Genomic DNA, 15,937 nt, shown 5'->3' with positions numbered 1-15,937 from the left:
CCCCGAAATAAATCTCATGTCTCAGTTAATCATAAGTCGACAGTAGGCCTCTAATTTGTGTGGCATTCATTATCAGAAAGCTTTGAAAGCTTTAAGTCGTAAGCTTATAACCACATTTATTATACCCAACTTTAAGTGAAAGTATATGATATTTTTCATAAAATATATTTAAGCTATAATCAACATTGAGAACCTGAAGTCGTTTTGAAATATAATATATTTTCATTTTTCACTTTCATTATACAAAAGTTGTTCAACGCTTAATCAAATGTTAAAGTGGCCATGAGCAGCTCGTGTCATTCAGAATAAATGGCACATTAACTCAAATTGATGGCGCTTTATTCCTATAAATTATAAACTGAATCATAATTAGGCCGATAACTGAACAATTCTCATTAGCGAACGCCATGCGAGTATACTCAAAATGTTAATCGAGTAGCTTTCGTGTTTGTATTTCACAAAAAGCAAAAACTCTACGCTCAAGTGTCCCGCTAGAGAAGGCAATTTGTAATACAGACAGAGACACTCGTCGCATAAGTGCCTCAATCCCAGATCCCCTCAACTGTCCGTAGTGTACGGGTCTACGGTTTATCTGGGGCAAGAAGAAATTGCATTGAATGGGCGAATGGGTAGACAAGGGGAAGGGTTCGCGATTAAGCGGAAATTTTAATTAATTCCATTCAATTGCATGACAGCAGCAGAAAGCGAACAAGCGATTCGTTTGTTTTGCACAATTGAGCACAGGGTTCTTAGACTAAGTGCAGCATGTGGCATGCCTTACAAAAAAAAAAAGAGAAAGAGAATACAAAACGAAAAACAAAAAGAGAGCGCACACTAAACGAATGCCAACATTTTGATAGCCATAGCAATTAAATCCGAGAGGCCGAGACAACAGCAACAAGAGCAAGAGCAACAAAAGCAGCAGCAGCGACAGCCGCAGCCGCAGCCGCAACCTCAGCCGCAGTCAGCAGCGATGCCAACGATGACGCCAGCGATGACTGCGAAATTGCGTATACGACCCCAGAAACAGACGCGATTTCTGCTATCACCGCAGCAGCTGCAGCGACAGAGACAGCGACGCAGCTGGTCGGAGAGTGATCTGCTCAAGGAGATCGACAACGAGCTGCAGCTGGCCAAGGGCTTTCTCTTTGCCAACGGTCGGTGTAAGCCCAAAGATCCCCCCCCACTTTCACCCCTCCTCTCCCCACTGTCTATGTCTGTTTCTGTCTGTGTCTATAACTATGTGTCTGCCCTTCAACTGTCTCTGTTTTGGAAATGAGCGCAGCTGCTTTGCTACCTAATTGGCCAAAAATTTGTGTATATATAATCCACACACACACCAAAATATCTATATATTTAAATATGTGTATATAACATTGTTGCGCTCGTTTTCGTTTTTGTTTCGTTTTTAATAATCACACTCGTCGTACTTATGCCATTCTTATTTTTAGCCAAATTTATAAATTCTTTTTCACCTGCAGCCGAAAAGTATGCAACGAAAAATTTTAACATTCATCGTATGAAAAATTGTGTATACGACGTGTGGGCAACGCGTGGACGTGAGCGACTTTTGGTCATTTGGTAATACGACTGTGAAAATGTATCTTTATCTTTAGCTTTTGCTTTATCTTTTCATTTTTTCGCCCGTCTAGCAATTTTATGGCCCCACTTCACAAACACATCTCTCTCACTCTCCCTCTCTTTCTCTTTCGCTCTCTCGCGTTCTCAGCGCCGCTCTTTGTGCGCTCCAAAGTGTGAACGGAGAACTTTGTTTTGTTGTTGCAAGTTGTTTTTACCACTTGCCGCGCCACCTTCCTGTGTCTCTGTTTACGAAAGCATCGGCATTTTGTTTATGCTACACTGAAAAGTGAAAAACGAACAAAAAGAAAAAAAATCAAATTTGATGAGGGAACGAACATTCAACGCATTTGTTGTTTTTCTTTTTCGCCCGCTCACACAAATTGAGTTTTTCATCTAGCGACGGTCTAAGATCTTTTTTTTTTTTTTGTTTTGAGAAAATCCAAGCAACTTGTACAATATTTTTGCCTGGCGTAGTCGTCGTCGTGTTTAAGTCGTGTGCGCAACGCGAAGGCGCGTGAAAAATACAAAAAGAAACCCCACAAAAAAAAAAGATATATACAAATATTATATGTATATATATATATAAATATATCAAAATCAGCATCATAAGCAGCGGAGGCAGCAAGCAGCAAGCGAAAGCGTCAGCATTTCTATATTTCCACTGAAAATCGAGATCGAGTTCAAAATATGGGGCAGGGTTAGTCGAGTGTTTTCTCTCTCCCTTCTTACATTGTAAACGCAACAAATTTTCTGTTTATGTCTGTGCTCCCCACACAAAAACAAAAACCCATTTAAGTATGTTTAATGTGCAGTGAAAAAGTGAAGTAAAGTGTGCGGCTCTTTGCCTAATTGTTTCCGTCGAAAATAAAAAATCAAATACATAATTTTTAACGAGCAGCATTCTGCAACAATTTTTGCAGAACACACACAAAACACAACAATGTTTGCGCCCAAATTCAAAGCACGCGCACCAACTGGCTCAGGTAAAAACGAAAGCACATCAGATACTATATATTCCGCCCCCCAAAAAGATACTGTATCTCATGGATGCAGGCAGCATTGTGGGCGGTTTGTGCAGTGCATCTTGAAAATTATGTGACACTATCCGGCAAATCCCGAAACTGGCTAACATGACGTTTTCAATGGGCAGCAATTTATTTCTATTTAGTTTCTTTTTTTTTTTTTGGTTGTTGGCATTTTAAAAGCTTGACGAATTCTTTGATGATGTTTCATTGAAGGCGTCTTGAATTTGTGTGCGTGCAAATTCAAATCGAATGGTTCATTCACAAAATGTTCAAAGCATAACTGTAAATATAATTCAATTAAATAAGATTTAAGACCTTGAAAAAAGGGGTAAGAGAAGTGGTAAATTGTGCCAGTAATAAGCACAATTTATGAAAAAAGGGTAGAAAATATAAAACCATGAAATGATAATTTATGAATCTATTATTTTTGCTTTCTTCAAATTTTTATATATTTGCCTATTGTTTTTCTTTCTTGTCTTGGCAACAGTTAATCAGCTTTCCACTTATTCCACTTGATTATGATTTCTTTATTTATTTAAGACAAGAAATATTCTAATCAACTTTCGTTTTGCTTTCTAAGCATTTTGCTCTTATTTATCGAAATTTATTGGCACTTATTTATAGATGATTCAGTTAGCTTTCCAGCTCTCATTATGACGTTGATCACAATGATGATGTTGATGATGATGATGATTATTATGCATATATCATTCAGTCTTTAATAGAACTGAACTTGATTTTTGTTGGCTGGCAGCAAATGTTTATTTTAAATATTTCACATTAGTTCATGTTAATTGTGCTGCCTCAAACTGGAACTGAAACTGAACTGAAGGTGCGCGATTTCTCCATCGTAGATTTTCCTCTTCCAAATTTCCATTTCCATTTCGTTTTATTTGCGCTTACTTTACGCTGTGCTAAATATATAAAATGACGTACAATCCAAAAATGCTGCTTGGCCGAGCAATATTTATTACAATTTATTTGTGTGCAATGGAATTGTTCTTGTTAGACGCAACGCCCACGATTCCTCCGCCCGCCTTTTACAGTATCCATTAAAAATGGCAAATACATAAACGTAAACATCACGAAAATCCAGATGGGCAACATTTTGAATGAATAAGCGAACCCCACACACAGATAGTTAAACTAGTATTAGTGAATACGATCGTAGTAACATTTCTGATGATGTCCATGAATTCTTTTTTGATTTGTTTGCTTAGCTTTATGAACACCTTATGGCGATTTATATTTCGATGAAATTTGTCTGATGTGTGTGATACTAATCTATCAAATTGCGTATACGCCTCGTTGATCCGCGTCACTAAAATGATGCCCACATCTTTCATCGTTCGAAAATCTCCTGGTTTAGTTTGCTTTCGAATATTCACAGCACTTTTTTTTGGGCCATAAAGGCGCCTTTATTTATTTAAAGCATTAATTTGTACGTTGTTATTTTTAAATCATTCGCCGACTCTTTTGCTTTCTTCACACCAATGTGCGTGAGGAAAATATATGTATATATAATTCTATTTATTTTCTTTTTGCGGCGACTTTTAGTGACTGAACATAATTTATAGTTATTATAAAAACTGTTGAACTTGAACATTCTTATTGATATGTTGAATGGAAACTGAGTCAGGGATTTAGTTGGATTAATGAAACGTTTAATTTCATTTCTATAAATTGTTTTTGCTTTATCAACTCGCCTTTGCTTTTTCCACTCGAGCTGCTCTGACCTTTGCAACCTGCCGTGCCTTTTAAGCTCAGGTTCTTTTCATGTGAAACATCAAACTTGTGCCGCCAATCGAAAAAAAGGGCCCCACTCCCTTAAGCCTCAACCTCCTCCCCCACCACTGCTCTTTACACTGATCTGTCTGCTCTGCATTCACTTCATAAATACTTGGGTCCACTTAATAATGGCATACCAAATAAATCAATGCGAGAATGCTGCTCAATTTGCCTCACAGCAACAATAGTGTGTGTAGAGTAGAGTGTGGCACACCTTCTATTCTTCATCTATTCCATTCTATTGTATATAGCATATACCATAGCATAGGCTGGGTCACAACGCTTCGACGACTGCCAGGTCGTGGCTCTCCACTCCCTTATTCGAAGCCAACAAACAACCCAACAATTCAATCGCCATCCCAATCATCCCAATACCACAAATGAATGGGCGCACGCACAGGTTGCTGTCACTTTAACGGACAGCCTCAGAGTAACGATGTGTTTGTTGCAAGGCCATAGGGTAGCACTAAAAAAATAGTTTGCACTCTGAATACCCTACAGTTTAGGAAGCTTGTAGGAGGGTAGTTTTGAGCTAAATGCATTTCAATTGACAGCTTTTAGTTCATATGGGAATAATGAAAATAATACTGTATAAAATATATGTAAATCATGTGAATTTTTTTAGAGCTTTGACCATTTTCAAAAATGTAATGAAAATAATTATTTATGAAAATAATTCATATGAGAATAATGAACATAATTCTTAATGATAATGTAAATTATTTAAATTATGTGAAGAGCCTTGAACATTTTCATGAACTGAATTAAAATAATAGTATACGATACAAATCAAGATTGCATATTATAGTAAATTGAAATAATAAGAAACTATAAAAAGAATTGGTATAAAGAAAATGTAAAATAAATAAACTTGATATGCTAATTTAATGAAGCAAATATATAATTTATCAGCAACAGTTCAGAATTACATTTCTTATTACATGTATTAATATTAATACAATAATGCTATAAATAAAAACATTATTAGCAAGGCAGTGCTGTATTTATTATGAAATATACCGAATTAATATACCTCAAAAGTACTACAAAATATATCAATTGTTATATTTGGTATATTTATATAGTGATAGATTTAAAATATGCCTGTATTCGTTTTTAAACACACCAAATTAATATACCGTAAAAATATTTAAAATATACCAATGGATATATTTGGCATAGTGATATTGTAGTATATTCAAAATGTGCCATAAATTGAAAATATATTTAATTCCTATATTATATTCTGTTGTATCAGCTGCACTGCAGGGTATTTAAACTTCGCTCTACTTCTTGTTTTAAGTGCTGCTGTACTTGCATCCTCGATTCTATTATAAAATTGCAGGTAGCCATGTGACTTTTCTTTATGCTCGTCTTCGAGTAGATAAATGCTTTGACGATATTTCCATTTGGCGAATCAATAAATTTCACATAAATCGAGAGCAGCGCCAGAGCCAAAAGCCAAAGCAAAAGTCAATTTCCTAAGTAAAATGCGCTTCTTCACGAACGAACGAACGCGGGCGCTCCTTGGGGCACACCCAGAGCTGAACTGTGGCAGCAACAACAGAAGCAGTATCACTAGTTAAAACGCCAGCCAAGTTTTATGAGCTTTGTTTCATTGGCCAACAAAATTTCCGTTTGATTTATTCTAAAGTGAGTGTTAAAGCGGAGGTAAAAGCAAAAAAAAAACCAACCGGAAGTGCCAAGCCAAAAGCAAAACACACACAAAAATACAGCAAAACCGTTTGTCAGAAATTGTCTTTTGTGTGCGTAAAACCCCAAAATGAAAACACAAACATTTTTTTTTTTTGGGGGTAGAGGAACTCCAGAGACTCATAGTGTTCCGTTGAATGGAATAGTAGAGTCATGAGTATAGTTTAGTCGCTTAAACATCCGTTCCATTTCGCATTGCACGCATAATTGGCGTTCCACCAAATACAAAATACTTTGGCTTTTGTCTGAAGAGGGGAAACGGACCAACAAGATCGAATAAAATGTTGAACTGAAACTGAAGTGCGCGCTTCATTGAGCACACGGAGCACAGAGCTCAGAGCACACCGAGCGCTCCCACATTTGATTGCATTCGTCGTCGTAATTGATCTTCTATTTAAAATTGCTGAACGCAAATAAAGCACAAAAGAGGGGAAGAAGGGTGAAAGAGGTCGCTGCGCCTGGGTGTGTTTAGTCATTTAGCAGTCGCTTGTGATTTGCGCCTTTTGTTTTGCTTCTTCACATCCAGCCAGCAAACGTTACGCTTTCCCAAAAATGAAAAACAGAACGAATGGAAAAGCAACAACAAATAAAATGTAATCATCGAGCTGGTCTGCTCGATGTTGCCGGCACACGCAAAATTCAGTCGCTTTGAGCCGCGCGCGGAGTCAGCAACTCAGTCTCAGTCAGAACTCGCAATCGCAATCGATCCTATATTGTATATATATCGTGTGTGTTAGTGCATCCTGTATTGGGTAATTTTCAAAAGTTTACTACGCCAAAGAATTGTGTGCAGCAGCAAAGTGCGAATGATTCATGCATTGAGCGAAAGGACTGTGATTTTGATTGACGCTGGCAAAGACTTTGATTCGATTGTATAATTCGATTAAGTGCTGATTGAATTAAGACGTCAGCATAGCCACCCACAACAACAACATCGATACTATATACAACTATATATAACTGTATATGCTGTGTATTTCGATCAGAGCCAAAAAGCAAACGAAATACGTGTCAATGTCTAGCGTCTAAGCGCCCAGAGGGCAGGCAGCAGGCAACAAGAATAGGAATATCTCGAGAGCAACATATCTATCCGCAAGCATCTATATCTCTTTGACTGTATGTGTTTGTCTCTGTGTGTGTGTTTTACAGGTGGCATATAAATCTGTAGAGTCAAAGATTTTGACTAGTCCACAAACTGCGAGAGTAGCTCGAAATGTTTCACACATTTTTTTTTTATTGTTCAAATGTTTCACACAATTTTGATTGTTTTCGTTTTTTTTGTCGCTTGCCTGCTAAAAAATGTTAATTGCAATTTGAGCTAAAAATAAAAACCAAAATTAATTAATTTGTTCGACTAAATAGTTAAACGGCAAATTATGAGCTTAAGTTGTCCGCAAAAGTGACAAATGAATATTTTTTTTTTTGAGGACTTTGCTTTTATTTATTGAATCTTCTCTAGATTTTGAGACTAACAATAAGTTTACGAATCTTAACATTAAAATTTAGCTAACAGTGTGTTAAAACTGCATTCTGGTTGCGCGTCCCTCAGGTCGGTCGCTGGGTAGGTAAGTCATTACGACGAAGACGTGATTGGTTGCTCAACCTTGTTAGACCTCTCGCCAGGTGGTTAGGGTGCAACAGTAGCTTGGTAAAGTACTTTTCCTTCTGTTCTGCGATCACTTCTTTGACTGGTAGGATGTTTAAGTCGCGTTGTATGTTTTCGTTGCGAACGTACCACGGTGCCCCGGTGATGGTTCTCAAGATCTTCGACTGAGCTCGCTGGACTATGTCAATATTACTATTGCTGGCACTCCCCCATAATTGGGAGCCGTACATCCATATAGGTTTTAGTACCGAGTTATACAGCAGGACTTTATATTCAAGGCTAAGGGGAGACCGAGCGTTGATAAGCCAATGAAGGCTGCTGGCTTTTAGCTTTAGGTGTGTTCTTTTGGCTTCAATGTGCCGGCGCCATGTGAGTCTTCTGTCGAGGTGTACTCCTAGATATGTCACTTCGTTTGCTTGCGGGAGTGGAGTGTTGTTTAACGTTAGCGGCGGGCAGTTTTGTCTGTTCAGGGTGAATGTAACGTGCTTGCATTTTTGTTCGTTCACTCTAATTCGCCAATCTGATAGCCATTTTTCAACATCGACCATATGAAGAGCTAGCTGCGCAGTTGCTTGCCTCGGGCATTTTGAGCGGCTAAGAATAGCTGTATCATCAGCAAACGTAGATGTTGTTATTCGTGTGCTTGTCGGGATGTCTGCTGTGTAGAGGACGTATAGTGTTGGCCCTAGCACACTACCTTGAGGAACTCCAGCTCCAACAGTGAAAACATCAGATATAGCAGAGTTGCATCTCACAACAAATTTTCTGTCGTAAAGGTAAGACTCTAAAAGCTTATGGGTGTTGCTGGGGAGCATTGTCTTGATCTTGTACATTAGACCTTCTAGCCAGACTCTGTCAAATGCTTGAGAGACATCTAAAAATATGGCAGTACAGTACTCTCGTTTTTCGAACGCGTTCCGAATTTCTGATGTTATCCGGTTGACCTGCTCAATTGTTCCGTGCTTTTCACGAAACCCAAATTGATGTGACGGGATTCCTTCCTGGAGTCTTAGGTACGTGTTTATCCGAATCAAAACGCATTTTTCAAAGAGTTTAGATAAGCATGAAAGTAGGCTTATAGGTCTATACGACGTGGGGACTGTGTGGTCTTTTCCCGGCTTTGCTATCATTATTATAATTGACTTCTTCCATCTCATTGGATAGTAGCCAAGTTTTGCGATGGTGTTGAAAAGCTGGGTGATAGTGCAAACGGCGCAATATGGGAGCTCGATGATCATTTTGGGAGTTATGAGGTCGCATCCCGGGGATTTTTCGGATTCAGTTGATTTTTGATGATGCTAACGATTTCATTTGGGCGAAATTCGATTGGCTCACGTTGAAGCTGAGGCTCATTTGATAAAGTCGGCAGAGTAAACGCACTCGTGGCAGGATTTGGTTGGAATACATTTTTAAGGTGGTTGGCAAACGTGCTGGCTCTGTCTGCATCGCTACGCGCCCAGCCTCCTGTGGGATTTCTTATAGGCATCACGGCTTCTTTCGGTGAGCTCAGAGTAGGGTGAGCTCTCCATAGTGAGTTTTTCGTACTAGAAGTACACAATTGCTCTATGTAGTGGCGTTGGACATATGCTTCTTCTTGCTGTAGAGCTTTAGTAAGTTCACGTGAGGCATGTCTTAAACGTTGCTTAGAAGATGGCGATCTGTGGAATTGCCACTCTCGACGTAAGCGTCGCTTTTCGAGGACGAGCTGCTCGATTTGTAGATTTGTCTTCTTTCGATTGCTTTGTGTATTTATGGTTTGAGGTGTTGAAGCTTGGGCTGCAGAGACAAGTACAGACTCCAGTGAATTAACAAAGCTGTCTACGTCGGCTTCATTATTGAGATGGGGACTTAGCTCAATGTGTGAGCTTATATACTTTCTGTACTTAATCCAATTAGTTTTCTGTGAGGTCAATTTTAGTGATTGTTCCAATGTTCCTGGATGCCGGAGTAGAATAAACAGTATAGGCGAGTGGTCAGATGAAAGATCCGAAAGGCATTCGGCGCTTATCAGATTTTTGGAATGTTTTTGGTAATCGCAAAGTCTATTAAATCGGGCAGTTTCTTTGGGTCTGCCGGCCAGTATGTTGGTGTGCCAGGAGATACATAGTCGAGCTTGTTCTTGGCGTTGATAATGGCATTGTAGAGCTGCTTTCCTTTTGGAGTCACGAGACGAGATCCCCAGTGTGTGTGCTTGGCATTGTAGTCTCCTGCTGCTATGAAGTGGTCTCCTAGTGAGTTGAAAAACTGCATAAACTCATCTTCAGCTATAGTGAAGCGAGGGGGCAGTATACGGCGGCTAGTGTAAGTTCGTTGCCGGTATTTAGTTTTATATTTATAGATGTGGCCTGTAGGTAGTTTTTAGCAAATTTGTTATGATAGTAGTGCTTAATACGGCTTCTGATTAGAATTCCAGTCCCACCATGTGCTTTACCGTCTGGATGATTTGTTCCGTAGAAAGTATATCCTCGAAGATGAAAATTGTATTTGTTTGTAAGGTGTGTTTCTGAAAGCAGCATTACGTCGATTTGATTGTCGAGTAGGAATTGAGCTAACTCAAGTTTATGCTGTGAAACGCCGTTAGCGTTCCACGTAGAGATCCGTAGGGGAGTCATTATTTGGATTGTTGTGAAACCAGCATTTCAATCAATAGATTTTGGTTTCGCATTAAATCTTGCATAGTTGTGCGCATAAATGACATAAATTCTGTAAGGCTTTGTTGTAAGCTGCATATCATAGCTTCGAAGTTGCTTTTGACTGCTCCGGCGATTGATGTTGCTGAGCCATGTTTGGTTCTTGGTATGCTGATTGCAGAAATGAACTTTTGAGGCAGGGATAGCCGGTCCTGATTTTAAAGCGCTTGCGTATGTCACACTTTTGTCAGAGTTAATAGGTCCTAGTGAGGATCTGGCTGCAGTCGAGAAGAAGACTTCAGGGTTTGATCTGGAGACTTTCAACGTTTTATTTTGGGTGCGGGCGGTAATTCCTTTTTGATGAATGCGGCTTTTCAGATCCTTATAAACTGGGCAACCTCTATAGTTAGCAGTGTGATTGCCACCGCAGTTGCCGCACTTTTCGAGTTGCAGTCATCTTTGCTCGCTGGGCAGTGTGCGGAGTCATGAAGCTCTCCACAAACTACACACACCGGGCGCAGTTTACAGTATGACCTTGTATGACCATATTCTTGGCAGTTCGCACATTGTACCGGACCATTGCGTTTGTGCGGTTCCTCAACTGTAATTCGGCGATGCAGCAGGAACTGAAGATTGTATATAGGGTGCACTTCGTATTTCTTCAGGGGCTTATTGTCTGGCTCGAGCTCAACCTTAAAGAGTGGCTGCGGCTTTCTATCCCTGTTAAGGATATTGAAGACTGTCTTTGCGCTAAATCCCTTCTCTTGTAGTGCCTTTGTTATCTCTGCAGGCGTTACTTCAGATTCTATACCCTTGAGTACGACTTGCAAACCCTTGCTGCTTTTAAGCTGATACGTGTAAAAGTTCTTTTTATTATCGGTAAGATATTTCGATAATACTCTGTAATTATCTTCAGACTTCATTTGAACTTTTGTTTCGTGAATGTTGCCCTTTACAAGGGGTATTATGTGGAAGTTATCCTTGCCAATAAGCTCAATAATTTTGTTGACGAGAACATTGGAACTTTTTCTCGTATATAAATAGGCGGAGGCTTAGGCTTCCTTTTCTCGACTTCAGTAGATTCGGCCGCCTCAACCTCATAGGCGTCTGCCAAGATTTTGAATCGGTTCGAGTTCATGTCCGTTTCTATTGCAGCTAGGCTAGCATTGCCACGGGTTATTTTGCGTTGAGAATTTAGAGGGCTCATCTTTCTTTTAATTTGAATGTAGCGATCCATACCAGTCTGCACAGCCGGCTTAATAGGTTCATTGTTTTGTTCTTTTTTCGGGCAGCGCAGCGACAGACGTAGTAATGTTTGCGCTGCTAGCTGATGATGTCGTTAAACGCGCTGTCGATACAGTTGCGGTTGTTGTTGTTGTTACGGTTGACGTTGTCAGCGAAATTGCGGTGCTGGTTACTGCGCTCTTAGGCTGCAGAGACATCGATGGTAGCGAGGGAGAGCATGAGCGCGCTCTATTACTCTCTACGTTTAAGAATTCGGTCGAGTTGGGGTAATTGACCGCACTTGATCAGAGCTTGCATTATATTCGGTCGCTTTAAAAGAGAAGTACGCGTTGTTTCGTTGTTGTGAGAGCCGTCTCTCGTCTTGCTCACGGTGACGTTGTGCACGAATGTCGTTTTGACTCATTGTAATCGAGATTGATTAATAAGAGTTTTAATTGTTATGATTTATATTAATTAATTAATCAATCAATATAAACATTAGCGATTTCATCGCAAAGAGCGTCTTTTCGCGATATTGTAGATTTTTTAAACCAGTCACTGCACTTATGTGATCTTATTGAATATTTTTTCCCGGAGCACAATAAATACACGTCTGCATGCGACGACGGTTATTGATATAGTACTGCATTGAACATATACCGTAGAAAGCAATAAAGCATAAATTTAAAATTTTCTTCAGTAAAAGAAAAACGTGCTAAACTTATTTTTTCTAAAATAAAAATTTTATTTCAACTAGCAGAGATTACATCTTTATTATTAAGCAGAAAGTAATAAAATAAACAATTTGTTTTTACAGTCTTAGTACAAACAAAAAGTTATACCATGAGAATATTTCACAATGAGATTTTTTTATTTTATATTTTTATTTGCTAGCTAGCTTAAGTTGATAGCTCAAATGCCACATTATTATGAAGGGGAATTAAGCTATTAATATATATTTTTAATTTTATTTGGGAAACGCTCGTAAAAATACAATAATATTAGAAAGAGTTAACGAAAAAAAAAACTATATTTATATATAGCAACATAGTTTTTTTATAGCTGTAATTTTTTTTAAATTTGTCCATTTGTTTGTCAGGTTACATTAGATATTTAAAGTTTACTTAGTCAAGCTCCACTGTGTTTAACAATTGAAGCACCTTGTGTCGCTTCGATTCAAATATAATTTTATATCAGACTCTTGTCTGTTGTCTATTTCTTGTTGTATGCTGTGAAAAAGTCATTTTGTAAATTCTAAACATGCGCCAAATGCTCTGACTCATCCAACAGCATTTATACACCCGATGTGCATGTGTATGTGTGTCTCATGTGTGTGTGTGCTTACTGTATGTGTGTGTGATAGTTTTTTTGTCGGGTTTTTGTGGCCAAATTTTGAATGGGTGCCAAATGCGGCTTCCTTGGTTGTATTAATTATTGCTGTTCAACGTCGCGATGTTTGTTTGTCAATTTGTCTTCGCTCCGTTGGTTGACTGCAACATTTATTTCGGTTAGAAAACGGAAACCAAAAATCAAACCGTAAAACCGTAAAACTGTTGCGTTAGATGAGCATAAATTTGTTGACAAGTGTAAATGTCAGAGTACGAGAAGCAGAAACCAACCAAAAAAAAAAAAGCCAACGAAACCTCAACTCAATTTCTGAACTTGCGCCCCTGAAAATGTCATGTGTGTCTTGTGCGATCTGCCACCTGCCACCTGCCACACTGACCCCCGCCCCCGCCCCTGCCCCTTGACTGTCCCTGTCATTAGTGTCACTTGAGCCACCCACGCATCAAACTGAACAGCATCATTCCCAATTCTCGACAGGCGTCTGGACACCCAAAAGTCAAACACCGCACGGCTCCAGCAACGATCTGGCCAACAGCTGCTCCTCGGCAGCCCCCACACCACCGCCACCCCCCTCACAGCCCGTGTGGACGCCACAGCCATCGCCAGCGCTCAGCGGACGCAAGGAGTTTCGCCCCGTGCGTTTCGAGTCGCCCACCTTGCCACGTCGCTACACGGCACTGCAACAGCAACAAGAACAGCAGCAGCAGCAGCAACCACAGACGACGACAATACCACCGTGGTCATATACAAACGGAGCCACAACCACAACTCTGAGCTCCAACAACTCGGATTACGCCGAAACCGATTGTTCCACTCAGTTTGGCCCAGTGGCGCCCTCTGCCAGCGTCTCCGATAAGATCAAAAGTACTGACCCCTAGAAGAAATACAAATAACTTTGTTGAACTTAGGACTGCAATTTTAGATTAGGCAAAGAGCAAATAGTTTTATTCGTTTTTTTAGTAAATTTTAAAAACTACAATTTTTTAAACAGAAAGTTTCAGAAAGAGTCCATCAAAACATTTACTCTTTTTTCAAAATGGAACAATTCTGCATTCTAAGCATTTAAACTTTTTAAATAATTATATAATTGGTTGATTCGTTTTGCAACAATAAGCTGCATACAAAGATTCAATATTTTAATTCAAGTACTTTTCATCGTAACATTTATTCCATTTTCATTATTATTTGATTCCTTTTTGACAACCTAAATCAGCATAGTTTGAGAATTGAATTTCAAACACATCGCAATTTTTACTCTTTTATAAATAATGAGTTAGCTAAGTTCAAAATTATAATTCATTATTAGTGATTGAATTTTACATCTTCATCAACGAATGCCTGAATATATATATATAGAATATCAGAACCCTCTATAGAGAGCTCTTTTTAAGCTTATATAACTTCTGTCTACTTTATAATATTTTGTATAGTGCACGTATTTTCTATATATGCTTCAGGGCAATTCATTTATCACTATGCAGATTACATCAAATGAAAATTCATAGTGTTTTAAATTCGGATCGGAATATTGCATTATTAATAAGTATTATTATATATTTATTAAATTACAATAATTTCATATTTCTTAAATCTTTAAAGGAAGTTTTTAGTAGCAGTCTTTTTAAAACCATTTGCTCTTTGTTTAAAAAAAGTTGTACTTCCACTTCGTTCAACTAGTTGATTATATGTGTTGAGTATGAGAGTTTCTAGTGTCATGTTTCACTCGTATTTTGCTGCTTTAGATAATAATTAGTGATCGCTTAGCGATATTTTTGCCAATCATTTGCTAATGTTGAACATTTCTCTCATCACTTCTCTTCCACCCCCGAACCCAAACTCAACCCGAATTGTGCACTCTTTTTCCTCCTCTCTCAAACGCTATTAGCATTTGAACGCTCTGCTTCCACATCGGAGTTGAACAGGCCGTTTGTGCGTCGTCAGCTGTCAGACAATAGCCGAGCTGTTTACAGGCCCAATGAAGTCAGTAAGTATGCCACAAGAAATGATCAAAGCGTACGCGTCGTATACACAATTTTGAAAAAAAAACGATATAACTAAACTCACAGAGAAGAAGGGCAACTTTAATTGTGTTTAACTGTTGCACACACACCTTTTTTTGCCCCTTTGTTTATACCCACGTTATACCCACTCTGTTTCCCCCCGTCAAACCACCACCCACAAAAGTACTAAATGCAATCTACGGTTTACAGTCTACAAAGTCAAGCACGAGTATTTGAGCGAACCGGAAACGGAATACGATCGTCCGCGCAAAATGGCGCAATTAGGTCGACGGCAATACGAAGGCATCGGTCCGGTGACCAACGATGGAATGCCCATAATACTTAGATCGGTAAACAGTTCGCACACTCTTCTCACTATTACCCCCCAGTTCTCCTCTATCTATGTATCTTGTATCTTTATCTATTTGAATGTTATTGACGCTGCAGGAGGTCCAGGAACCGCATCAGCATGAATGGTACAAGCGACTGTATCAGACCATACATAAGCAGAAGAATGGCGGTAATTGTCGTTGCCAATCTCAATTTGAAAAACTGAAGCATTCTTCCTATAAATATATCGTATATATATATATATATCCTATATCAATTCCCGTTTTCCTTAACTCCTTTGCAATGCTTCAGTTTTCGCTGCCTGCTCGACTAGTTCTAATCATCTCTCCCAAACAAAAAACACTTTTTCTCACTCTGTCTTTCTTTTTCTCTAAATGTGTTTGTCTCGAAATTGAATTTGAAATCGAAATTGATATCCATACCGTAATCATCCCATAAACGCTTACTTAAAACCAAAAAACCACAGACGATTACGTGATACGCTACAAGTGTCCCAGAGGTGATTCAATAATTTCTTCTAATTTATATAACTATATATATATATTCGTATACGTAAACTGTACTCTAAACTCTTGCCTAAGCTTGCCCTTAAAGTACTTTCTAGTCTGTAGCTACCCATCTTCATATATTATTTTTCTTTTCTGCTTTGCGCTGCCAGATAAAAATGTCGAG

At 38.8% G+C, this 15,937-nt stretch overlaps 1 protein-coding gene across 15 annotated transcripts in view; it reads left to right on the top strand.

Moving 5' to 3' along the window:
* LOC133842761 (sorbin and SH3 domain-containing protein 1) overlaps positions 1-15,937 on the top strand; it is a 50,290-nt gene that overhangs the window by 16,746 nt on the left and 17,607 nt on the right. For 5 of the 15 annotated variants that reach the window (XM_062275997.1, XM_062275978.1, XM_062275977.1 and 2 more), the window contains 7 exons: positions 861-1,157; positions 2,502-2,564; positions 13,392-13,778; positions 14,800-14,898; positions 15,125-15,264; positions 15,362-15,434; positions 15,732-15,764. In XM_062275997.1, the coding sequence (XP_062131981.1) occupies positions 861-1,157; positions 2,502-2,564; positions 13,392-13,778; positions 14,800-14,898; positions 15,125-15,264; positions 15,362-15,434; positions 15,732-15,764 (1,092 nt within the window). Of the gene's footprint in view, positions 1-860; positions 1,164-2,501; positions 2,565-13,391; positions 13,779-14,799; positions 14,899-15,124; positions 15,265-15,361; positions 15,435-15,731; positions 15,765-15,937 lie in introns of all 15 variants that reach the window. The other 10 variants (XM_062275981.1, XM_062275979.1, XM_062275980.1 and 7 more) reach the window with 10 other exon arrangements.

The sequence above is a fragment of the Drosophila sulfurigaster genome, chromosome 3 (genome assembly GCF_023558435.1).
Source record: "Drosophila sulfurigaster albostrigata strain 15112-1811.04 chromosome 3, ASM2355843v2, whole genome shotgun sequence".
NCBI classification, from domain to species: domain Eukaryota; kingdom Metazoa; phylum Arthropoda; class Insecta; order Diptera; family Drosophilidae; genus Drosophila; species Drosophila sulfurigaster.
The sequence above is the reverse complement of the archived record's forward strand: the minus strand, read 5'-3'. Positions and strand labels throughout refer to the sequence as shown.